Here is a 12,611-nt window from a genome sequence, read left to right as displayed (position 1 = left end):
AACAAAAAACACACACACACAAATGCATCCACATGCGGTGAAGTCAGACATGTTATTTCATTAGGATGGAATTTGAAAGCAGAATCTGGTTGCAGACATCTGTATTGTTCTCAAGAGTTTGGTAACTAATTTCTACAATTATTTCTTTGTGTAATGTGCCTTTTTTAATATAAGAAATGAAGTCTATTCAAGCAAAGTGTTTATTCAAGAATTTTGTTATAATGAATTTAGCAAGCAGTTAGATAAAAAACTAATTATTATCTACAGTTATTCCATTATAATGTGTTAAAGTTCCCATTTTATCAGTTTAAATTCCAAAATACATTGTTTAATTAATCTGCACAAAAGAAATATGAAAGAAGTGTGTGCTGACTATCAAGGTGAAGTGCTGTTGGGATTTTAACATTATCTCACTAATATTACTGAGTGAAGTAAATGCATCTTTTCAGCTCTTCCATACACAAATACAGTATGAATATGCTAGACTCTTCAGTAAACTATCACTCATAAATGTCAGGAAAGTTTCTTTTTTTGAAACAAATTTCTCGTCAACTAAGTATATTTAGGCTGTTTTAAAATTGTGTTATATGTGGCAGTAAGAAAAAGCTTGTGAGAACATGTAACACCAAGGTAACAGTTTTAATTTCTGTTATATTCATTACATAATAGTTTAAATTTCTATTATATTCATGACCGGATATGGGTTCTCACGTAGTACACTATTTAATATGACCAATAAATTCTGTCTAGATCATCTAAATATTGTCCATTTCTTGGACAATTGTTCCATGTGTATTTTGATTCTGTACAGCAACATCATTGTTTTTCTCACATGCAGAGAAATATAGACAAATAGAAACTTTTTCCCCCTTGTATTTACAGTAGATATTTCTACCATTAATTAAATATTTGCTTAGATTTTCACTTGATTTACTCAATTGAGTAAATAAGTGTCAGCTTCAATGAAATTTCTTAAACCATGTGTATGCATTTCAGATCAGGATCTAATTCACTTACTCTTGTACAATTAGTGCAAGACATACCATGAATACCCAGGAAAATCTGTATGTTGACTTACCCTTTCACCAGGGTCACCTGGTGGACCAACAGGGCCTTGTAAACCTGGGGGACCCGTAAGACCCTGTGGAAAATGAATGACAAATTATTATGCTGAATAATGTCATCCAGCATGTTTTTGAACTTTTTTTTTTTTCTGCAAAGTTACATTGAATATAAATTTGGAAAAAAAATCCTATATAAGAGGTATAAGAGGGCTTTTTTTTTTCTTTCTTTCTTTTTTTTTTTTCACTCTCTTACAAGGACTATAGGCAATATAGTATTTGATTTTCACATGCACTCAGCTTGCAGCATGCTTTCTCTGAAAATTCAGATGAGCCTTTTTTACTCCCTTCTTAAAATTCTAAGACCAATATACCCCTTGGGAACTATGGTGAGACTAATTTTAATTGTGTTAACTCATGAATACCAAAGAACAGTGGATAATTCAAATGCAATAAAATGAAATTGTAATTAATCTACATACAGCAGGTCCTCTTGGTCCTGGTGGTCCTTCAATAAGCATACCCTAGAGGGGGGAGGAAAAAAAGATACTAAATTAGTCATGTCTTGGACAAAGATATAGAATAACTTTTTAGTTGAAGTATTAAACCTAATATTTCTGAGTTTTATGATAAACCTTTCTGAGAATTTCATGCCCACACAGTTTAACAGTAAGGAATTCTGTTGAATAACTTTGTGGAATACCTTACTTTCTGTCCTATGAGTTTTCAATTAAAAATCATTAACAAAATAAATACATATGATATTTTAAACCTATTTTGGTTTCTTTTTTGAGTAATTATGTTGGGATCTTCATAGATCATTTACTGGAATTAGAATTTGAATTCTGTTGCTTTAAAAGTGAGAAAGATTTCTAGGGTAGAGGAACATCATAGTACTAGATTGTCAATAACAATTTATTTTTAATATACCGTTATAATAATTTTACGCAAATAACATTATTTTTATGTTGTGTGTCTTACAGCACCTCCTAGTTCCTTTTTTTTTTTTTTAAGTGCAGATGCTAGTCTGAATTCCAGGTCACAGTAATAAGACACAGGAATTTGATTCCCATTTGTACCTAGCTTTCCATAGGAAAGAAAACTGGACGAGCAAGCTGAAAGCTATCTGCAGTGAACTCCATTTGCTGGAGAGTGGCGGTGGATACCTCTTCAGTATTATGGATGTAAAGTAACTGTATCTTGCACCAGCATGGGTTAAACATGCAAACATTTATTTAGCTTCTCAGAGGGACTTCCCTGCCCATACTGAAACCTGTAGTTACCTGTGCTGGAAGCTGGAAGCTACCTCTGTCCAAGCTGCAGTTACTATCTAGCCTGAAGACCACATTCATATATTGTCTTCTCCACAAGAAGATTCTCTTTGTTTTATGGGACCTGTGGTTAGTCTCTCATGCAACAAGAAATGGAAGGATGTACAGGCTACTGTTTTTTGCACCTTTACACAGTCCACACTGCAGGTGATTGTTTCAGCTATCATGGATAAGAGTACTGTCATCGTATCATTAATGACTTAGTTTGAAAATGATTTCTCAAAAGTCTACACATGTGAGTGAGTTTTTCTTTAGTGCTGTATAGAATTTGTACTTACAGGTTCAATCACAGCTGGTTCTCCCTTTTGGCCCTTTTCTCCATAAGCCCCGTGTCCAGTCACCTGACCAGTAAAAACAGCCCCCAAAAAGAAAATTAATAGAAGGCCTAATGACCTGGTACAATAAAAAATTGCAACAGCCTGTAACTGAAAGCTAAAGCTGGAATTGATCTATGCTGTGAAAAATACATCACAGGTACAAGCTATACCAATCAAAAAATGTAAAAAAGAACATTTTTTAAAAAATGCCCTTTTCTTGAAAGTTCCAAGGTACTGAGTACTTTTCATCTTGCCTTTTGCATCAAAGTTAGAACTGAACTTGTTTAAAATGCATTTGCATGTAAAAGGAAAATGATATTATTTTTTGGTTCAGCGGATGAGGACTGTAATAAAGCTGGCACAGGTTAGAGCCTCGGTTCTAATTCTAGCTTCCTGGCTCCTTCAGTTTTGGAGCAAGGCATTTAGAGGTGAAATTTACACCAGGGGATAGAGTCTACATAGCCATTTGCTTAATGCAGGCACAAATGGTGCCTTATGGGCTCTTTGCTAATGCAGATAATCTGACTTTTTCTGTGTCATTCTGACAGTGTCCCCAACTGTGCTAGATGGAGAAAAGCAAGCTTGTATCTCATTGCACAGATAAGGATCATTAAAAAATACAATGACCCCAACAGGGCTTATAAAGGAGTGATAAATGAAATACAGAAGTATGGGTTTCAAGGTTGGCAGAGAAAAGCAATCTCACAGCATTTGCTTTATTTGTTGGATCCTTTGTAAACTGAAATTTCAAGTTTGTGAGGAGAAAATAAAGATAAGACTGAGCAAATACTGAAAAGATAACTCCTTTCCTACTATACTCAGGGCCTTCTCAATTAAAAATCCAAATGGGAATTAATTCTGCTTCCAGTCTTAGTCACACTAGTTTTCTTTGCAGCTTCTACAGTCCGATAAACTGGTAAATGAAGATCTTGGCACAACTAAGGGAAAATTAAAGCCTTTCTGTGAAGTCTGTGATTAAGTCAGAGGGAAAGAGAGAGCTATAAAACACAGAAAAAACAGCATGATTCACAGGATCCACCATGTCATTCTATCTTCCTTTAAATATACTGAGCTGTTAAATCACTCCTGCAAGGTCATAAAACTGTCACCATTGACGAAGCTTATTTTCATGAATGAGTTCACACCTTCACCTTCCTAATCATTAGTTTTATCCTTGGAAGGTTGCAGAGGCAAAAACATTCTAGACACTTAAACACATTTCAGCTTCTTAAGGTAATCATACAACAACATTGACATTTTTTTTAGAGTTTTTGCTCCTGTTTTAGAAATTACACTCTTTCCAGCTTTAGCTCTAGTTTAGAAAGATTTAAAAACTTGTGTTCATTTTATTATTTACTCTTGGAATTACATCTCTTCTCTTGTCTTTCCCTCCTATCTTCAATCTTCCCTTACTCCCTTCACCAGAAGTTACAAAAAAAAAATGAATTTAATAAAAACAAAACGTACAGGATTACTAAAAGAATATAATGGACTTGATTCAAAGTCTGTCAAAATTAGTGTGAGTACACCTCATATGTGCAAAGAGCTCTGCATCAGGTTCTTTACAGTTCTGAAACTATATAACTATACAAGAATTGCTAAATTAAATTAATCTGCATCATGCTTTCAATCAACTTACGCTTGTTTCTGTGATATCAGTCTCTGCAGGAACACCTGGACCAAACTCCTCATTAGTGGAATCAGTTGGTTTCTCTTCATATTCTTTATATTCATAAAAATCATATTCGCCTAAATCTCCATCTACCAGAAGATCAGATTCACTGAGGTCTACTCCTCTGCTTCCATATTCAGTTTCCCCAGCTTTTTTATCATAATCCTCTCCAGTTACGTATTCTTCAGCAAATACTTCTTCAACAGGATTTTGCTATTCATATCAGTAGCAAAGATTTGGGAATAGGAGGAATACGTGGGTTAATGTTAGTAAAGCAATATAAGCATATGCTGATCCACCATGATGACTTCAAAAAGAAGAAAGAACAGTAGAACTACAGCATATTGTCTTTTAATTAGAGTCTCAAAGAATGAAGTCCATCCTTTCAGAGTAATTAAAAGATCTTTGTACGTGTAGTACAAAGAAGTAATGCTTTCATACACTTCTTTTTTTTTTTTTTTTTAAATCTCCAAAGGCTTTTAATTCAATGTACCCAGTACACTATGTGTACTGCTTCCTTAATGTTACTTTAGTGTCAAATATAGCTGTTTCCCTGCTTGATCTCACACTTACAGGTATTCACGAATGAACATATACACAGCAGTGAATGAATTCAGAGCTAACATATACGCCACAATAAGCAGTGAATCAATTCAGACCTGTTTACAATAACAATGTGCAGGAAGTGCAAGCATCACTTTTGTTAAGCTGAGCCACCTTCACTGTCTTGTGTCTACAAATCCTGATGCCAAGCTAAATGTTTCAACTCCTTTTCCACATGATTTTACAGTTTATTTGTCACTCAAAAAGTCTTGACTCATGTCTGTCACGGCAATTTATACGTATTTTTAGCTTAGTCAAATTCCATCTGCAAAACTCAGATTATCTCAACATTTTTGAAAGCCCAGTATTGCTTGCAGCTTTCACCTTCAATTATGCAAAATGTTAAACCAAGCAATAAACTTACAAGCATCAAAGCTCTTTGAAAGAATGCTATATCTGAGATGTACAAAACCATTGGGGGGGAGGGGGAAGAAAAAAAAAAAAAAAGGAAAAAAAAAAAGAGAGAATTGTTTTATTCTGTTACAAATATCTCTTGAAAGGATTGTTTTGAAATGAATCAAAGCTAAGATATTGCTTATATGAGATAGTTATTCTAGAGATTAATTAATGTCATCTTAAAATATATATATTAAAAAGCTAATCAACATCCAGCATCGTTAAAAATATATTGATCAAATTATGATGTTGACATATATTTCAGTTAAAATAAAGGAAAGATTCTGATTTAGCAGTTGCCTAATTCCATTAGTTCCAGGACTAGGACTTCTGTCTCACAGCTAGAGTAAATGCAGATCTGAGCCAATTTTCAAACAATTCTCAACCAGATTTTGCCTCTAAGGAAAAGGATAGAATTTAGTAATTTGAATCTCTCTCATTACAATTGTACTATTGTATAATTATCCTGCCCAAGAAACAGAATGATTTAAAAATGCCTCTACACATCACCAACTTGTGAGAGGTAACCATGAGATTTAACACAAGAACTGTTTACACTAGAACAAGTAAAATATCATTTAATTTACCTTCACCTTCCAAGATGCATAGGAGGAAAGCAAAAAAACAAATCAGGATCCTTTTACTCTCTTTCATTATGGTCTTTAAATCAAATGATGTATTGAACAATTATTACTTCCAAATTCAAAACATAAAGCTAAAATGCTTTTGAATTTCAGGACTGTATGTTCAGGGGGTCAGTTTTGTACATCTTATAAGCAATGTATCTTCATTTTGCAAAAATATGCAAAAGGAAAATGAAAAAAAATCCTATAATCAGCCATCATTTTTCTAAAACTAGCATTTATTAATATGCAGACATATTAATCAACACTGGCTTTAGTTGTACTAATATTAACAAAATGATGTTGACATTTGTTATTGTGGCTTTCTAAAAATATGGTTTCTAAAATAAAATAACCATTTTATCTTTTTGACAGTTCAAAAGGCAACATTTATTTTGAATAATACCTCAGTGAGGTATTATTAAAACAATTATTCAATTGTTTTCAATTCAACAATTATTCAAACAATTTGGTTGTATTATATGGAGAACTGTTAAAAGAAAATATTGTCTTCCAACTTATTTTCAGTATATTGCTATGGTTGCGGTCATTTTTTGCTTTAGTTAGGCTTGTTTTATGCTGTGTCTTAAGAGCAGCATGAAAAATTAGAGACCTCACTTCATCTTAGAGCAGGAGGACTATGTTTAGTATTTAACCTAGTTTAAACTAGACATAGCCCCATTCACATTCACACTGAATGCAACAAACCCTGCATTCCCACAGCATGCATCACTGAATCATTCCCAGAATCATGAACTTGACAGTCTAAAGCATAAGCAGATTCTACAGAATCAAGGGGAATTTTTCCCAGGAAAATACTAGGTTCCATATCGGCCGAGAAAGCATAATTGCTATTACAGGTGCATATATCTTCACAGACTAATATTTATCCTTTAACAATGTGTTTGTGCTGTATTAATCATTTACACCTGATAGGCAAATATATTTGCCTATAATTTTCTCAAACATCTTTATTACCTCATTTGCTTCAGTAGTTTTGTAGGGAGCTTCTGTCTGAGACCCGTAGTCATTTTCGGTTATGCTATACTCTTGAAATTCATCAACAATGTTTGCCTAGTATTAAAGAAAAAGTACATTATTAAAAAAAAATGTAGGAAAAAAAATCAAGAAGTATCACTTTTATTGAGGTTATGTTATTAGCCAGACATTTTATCTGGCTAAGTGTATTTTTTCTCATTATCAGAGATCTTCCAGTCTTGGTCTGGGAAAGATCTTGATTATTTCTTTGCTACCTTTACCCCTAGTTTGTCTTTTGTTGCTGCTTGATAACTTTTCTTCTTCTTGGTTGCATAGTTTTCAGATTTTTTTGTTGTGGCCTTTTGGGGTTTGTCCTTTGAGCTAGCGGCCACTGTCCTCTTCTTCTTTTTGACCGTGGCTTTCTTTTTCTGCAAACGTTATGAAAGATGGAATGGCAAAACATAAATAAAATGAAAGGAAAATGGAGAAAGTACGAATGAAAGAAGGGTAAGTAAACATGAGATGAATGCTGTCGGCTGTGATGCCTTCCATCGCTAGGTGAAAGCAAGTGTTACTGCTACAGAGTAAAGAAATGAGTGAAAGGAAAACATTAAGCTTATATACAGAAGACACAAATTGACAAACCACATGGTAGGGGACAGCTGGACACCACACAACAAACAGATCAGATTTTGTTACCTCTGTTTGTGCTACTGTCTCTTCAAAAAGTGGGGGTCCCTCTGTTACAGAGTCAGTTTCTTTATAATCTGCATCCCCATACTCATAGTCATATTCGATAAAATCTTCTGGCGTGTACTACATAGCAAATGGAAAAATATCAGGCATTCCCATGTTAGTGGTAGCAAACTAGATTAGCAATACTGGAAAGCATCTTAACCTTTACCTAGAAGTAAAGCTTAAGGTAATTAAAGTAGCATGAACAATTCAATATAGTTGGGGGGAAAAATACAATTCCATATTTCTTTCAAAGCACAATAGAAAAATAATAAAAAAGTAAGTAGTAGTGCCAGGAAAAAAAATATAAAAATCCTCTTTTATTGGACTGCATAGAAGAATCAGCTATAATTTGGATTATTAGGAGCTCCAACTGACCCTTGAGAAATAATATATTTATTTAATCTTTTAGGTGCAAATGTGTCTTTACCAATATTCTTTTACCTGTGTTTTTTTCAGGTGACCAGAAGAGCTGAAGAGATGCCAATATCTGACATTAATAGGGCAAAGAATTTCAGATTCAGGGAAGAGGCCACAACTCAGAAATAACCATGGCTATCCTTGTGTCTGCCGGAGAGTTCCCCAAACCAGGACAGCTCCATTATAAACACTGCCTGAGCCAATATTTTAATGATACAATTTCATTTAAAGGTCACATCCTCAGCTGCCATAAATCACTCCATAGCTCATATATCTAAAATAACTAGTATCAGATGAAGATTTGCCCACAAAACTTTTACAAGAGAAAATATGCTAAAAATTGGCTTGTGTAATGTTATGAACGCAAGCTAGAGCCAGGAACTCCTGAGCTATAATCTTGGCTCTGTCATGAAGATACTGGTCTAGGTAAGGTGTACCAAGTGCTACTCAAAGGGCATATTTAAACTTTCTTACCATGTCCATCATGCTTGAAGATATAGGGACTGAATGGTCTTGTAAATAAAAGCAGTCTCATGGCTGCTACCAATTCTCTTTATGTAAGCCAAAGGAAGGTGGAATTGTGGCCAGAATCTCACCAACTTAATGCTTTCCCTTGTTTAGAATCCTAGAAGTATTCTAATAATGTGCACCATGAAAGCCACTTCTAGCTTTTAATCTCTTCTCTCCTACTATAAATCAGCATCATTGCCTGTACAATGAAGACAATATCTATTTCTTCCATTAGATTTCCAAGAGGATTACATTTCTAAAAAGACTGTGATGATTTATGGAAGCCATAAATGTTATCATCTTTAAGAGAGATTGACATTTTAGAAGAAATTATAAAGAGGATTAAAACAGATATCCATATTCCAGAATACATTCTATCGTGTGACCAAATGACTGGCTTAACTGATTTCTCTGGCAAAGGCTTTTGATACAATTCTTGCACTTATACTTGAATACATATTGAACAGAAAATATGGAGAAGTTAATTTCCTCAGGAATTATGGTAATAACATCGGAAGTCCTTAAACATATAGAAGTCCATTTAAACAGGTTTCTGTTACTTCACTCCTGTGACTCCTCATAGTATTAGTATTGTTTGTTGTTGTGTTGTTTTTTTTTTTTTCATTACATATATTTCTTGTATTTACAGTCAGCTTTTCTTAAGAAGATAGTTTTTTTTGTTGTTGTTGTTTTTGTTTTGTTTTAAAGATTCTTATTTGATTGTCCTCTTGATTATTCTACACCTGCACACATGTAGGTTAGTCATGAGATTTGAGAAATATAGAGAAGGAATTTGACATACTTTTGGTAGTTGTCCAAAGCTATATCACATATGTATGAGAACTTCAAAATATATTTAAATAATAAAGCATGACTATTTTAAGTGTAGAATTGTAGTGGGTTTATGTGGCAAGGTTTTGGTAGCAGGGGGCCATAGGGGTGGTTTCTGTGAGAAGGATCTAGAAGCTGCCCCATGTTTGGGAAGGGCTGTTTTCCAGAGCTGAGCCAATAAGCGATGTTATTTTGTGCCTCTGTGAGAGCATATTTAAGACAGGGAAAAAAACACTGTGCCACACAGCAGCTGGGAGAATGAGAGGAGTGAGGAACAGCCTTGCAGGCGCCAAGGTCAGTGCAGAAGGAGGGGGAGAGGTGCTCCAGGCGCCAGAGCAGAAGTCCCCTGCGGCCTGTGGTGAGGACCATGGTGAAGCAGGATGTCCCCCTGCAGCCCATGGAGTACCACGGTGGAGCAGGGTTCCACACTGCAGCTTGTGGAGGAGAGCACGGTGAAGCAGGTGGCCCTGCACTGACGGAGGCTGCCAAAGACCCCTGCTGGAGCAGAATCCTGGCTGGACCTGTAGCCCGTGGAGAGGAGACCAGCAGGAGCTGCTGCCCATGGGGGAGCCAGGTTGGAGCAGTTTTATCCTGAGGGATGGACCCCGTGGTACGGACCCATATCTGGAGCAGTTCTGGAAGAGCTGCTGCCTGTGGGAAGCCCACGCCGGATCAGTTTATCAAGGGCTGTATCCCGTAGGTGGGACCCCACAGCACAGGGGATGAGAGTGACCGAGAAGGAGCGGCAGAGAAGAAGTGCTGTAGACTGACCATAACCCCCATTCCCCCACGCCGCTCGGGGGGAGGAGGTGGAAGAGAGTGGATGGGGGGGAAGGTGCTTTTGGTTTCTTTCCTTTGTTTCTCACTTCTCTAGCTTGTTAGTAATAAGCAATAAATTTTACTGTCTCCTTATGCCAAGTCTGTTTTGCCTGTTACAATAATTACTACGTGATCTTCTTGTCCTTATCTCAACCTTTGAGCCCTTTTCATCATATTTTCTCCCTGTTCCTCTTTGAGGAGGGGGAGTGAGAGAGCGGCGGCTTTGGTGGAGCTCGGTTGCCCACTCGAGCGGAACCACAACAAGAATATCCTCTCTCTGTAAAGTACGTTTGCATTTTATATCCACCTCATATATAATTTAAACAATGCTTTGATTTAAACAGCGGTCATTGGCATTACAGAAATAAATTGATTCTATTTATACTTTTCAAAAGCAGCAGCATTTTAAACTTACACCTGGTACATAATATGTGATTATTCTCTCCCTATTCAGTAAACTAAGACTCCATCCTAAGAGCAGTGAAGTCAATGAATCGTTTTGACTGGTGAATGATATTAACCAGAGGCCTCATGGGCAGTGATACAAGACCAGTATCTTGTATCAGTGATGATACAAGATCCGAATGTGCAAATGTATAAAAACATATTTTCTGACTTGTGCAGTTCTGGAAATGCAACTCAGTACAGCTTGTTTCTAATGAAGTATTCCAATGACATCCAGAAAACAAAACATAGTGAAAAGTTTCTAGGATCATAAGTGGCAAGAGAAAGTAAGTAAGGAAATAAACACGTGAATAAAAATAGGCTTTTTGAAATAGTTATGGAATAGCTTTGAAACTGATGTATTTGTCTGGAAATAATTAAAAAAGTGTGAAAATGCATAAAACCTGCTTTCCTTCTGTCAAGAAGGCTGTGCAAACTAGGTTGCATAACCTAGGAGATAAAACAGTCTGTAGCGGAATATAACTCTTCATATTCAGTCATTCTGGCCTACTAGTAACAACCCTTTATGTAATTTTAAATGCTTCCTTAGCGAAACAACATGAATCAAACACTCTCCTATGTGATTTTTATTGGTACCAAAACAATAGACAATATGTGTGGTAAATATTATTCAATATCTTAAGGGGCAACCAGAGGAAGATTTTGGAGTGCGTTACTGTTTCATTAGCAAGAATAAAATTTAAATATGCTGATTGGGCTTTGTTTTACTAACTGCTGGAAACATAGATTCCTTTTTAGTAAGCATTGTAGAACTATTCTGAAACCAGAAGCAGTCATTTGAACATTTGTTTTGAACAATTAGCAATTCAAATATAACTCTGTGTTGCTCAACTGAGTTTCAAATCTCACTAGTATTGCTTCGCTCAAGGTAAGCTGAATGGCTGTGCTGAAATGTGCCAACTAAGCAGCTAATAAAATTACAACAGTGAGTTACAAAAAGTTCTTCAGAGGCCATAAACTAAACAGAAATGTTGACTGGAAAGAAAAAAAAAAAAAAAAAAAAAAGGAAAAATATCTGTGCCAAGTATGTTAGTTTTAAAAAAGAAAGTGGTGACTAAATTGATATTTATGCTATAATCTGCCAGAGGCATAGTTTGGAAAGCCAGACATTTATGAATGAGAGCTAGAAAATGCTCATACTAAAGCACGAGTATGTGGAGAGATTTACTGCATCATGCATAATCACATAGAAAATATTTTACTTTGGAGGACTGTGCTTTACTCATTTCTATTAATGAAAATGAAACTTTTGTGATATATGAAAAATACTATCACAAATACAGTGGTACATTTGGGTTGCGACTCTATGCAGGCACACAGACAAAAAGAACAGGAATGGATGGGGAATGCCAGTTTCCATGCTGGAACTTGAGTACTGCCAAGTGAGTGAAGATCTCCATGAACTTTTTTTCTTTTCTCTCTCTCTCTCTTTTTTTTTTTTTTTTATTAGAGGGGTATTATGGAGAGATACGGTTGTACTGCTGATCACAGAAAGTACATTTGAAAATGCAACAGAAAGCATCTAGAAATAATGAATGTAAATGGAAAAGTATCCTCTGCGGGTTTCTAAATTTAGTCAAGACTACTAACTCCAGCAAGAAATCAATGTAGGGAATGAAAACAAGTATGATAGAGATGAAAAACGTCATGGAAGACAGTATAGTTCTGTTAGCTATATAACAAAAGAAGATACTACTGGCCAGGAATGCAGCTAGAAAATCAAGAAACTGGAATACGATCTAAAGGGACATTCAGACTGTGGAACATTCTGATAATCCTCATATGGGTTCAGGCATTACCAAGTGAAAAATATACCTACCACAGCTGTGCAGGTATATTTTGATTGATTA

The 12,611-nt window shown here is 35.6% G+C and overlaps 1 protein-coding gene across 8 annotated transcripts in view; it reads right to left on the bottom strand.

Moving 5' to 3' along the window:
• The window catches only part of COL11A1 (collagen type XI alpha 1 chain), a 142,868-nt gene that overhangs the window by 87,064 nt on the left and 43,193 nt on the right, over positions 1–12,611 (bottom strand). Inside the window, exons 6-11 of one of the 8 annotated variants that reach the window (XM_068691307.1) lie at positions 7,681–7,797; positions 6,982–7,077; positions 4,349–4,594; positions 2,671–2,733; positions 1,544–1,585; positions 1,079–1,141 (exon numbers count right to left, since the gene is read on the bottom strand). In XM_068691307.1, the coding sequence (XP_068547408.1) occupies positions 1,079–1,141; positions 1,544–1,585; positions 2,671–2,733; positions 4,349–4,594; positions 6,982–7,077; positions 7,681–7,797 (627 nt within the window). Of the gene's footprint in view, positions 1–1,078; positions 1,142–1,543; positions 1,586–2,670; positions 2,734–4,348; positions 4,595–6,981; positions 7,078–7,256; positions 7,410–7,680; positions 7,798–12,611 lie in introns of all 8 variants that reach the window. The other 7 variants (XM_068691305.1, XM_068691306.1, XM_068691309.1 and 4 more) reach the window with 7 other exon arrangements.

The sequence above is a fragment of the Anas acuta genome, chromosome 8 (genome assembly GCF_963932015.1).
Source record: "Anas acuta chromosome 8, bAnaAcu1.1, whole genome shotgun sequence".
NCBI classification, from domain to species: domain Eukaryota; kingdom Metazoa; phylum Chordata; class Aves; order Anseriformes; family Anatidae; genus Anas; species Anas acuta.
Note: the sequence above shows the minus strand (reverse complement) of the source record. Positions and strands in the feature narration are given on the sequence as shown.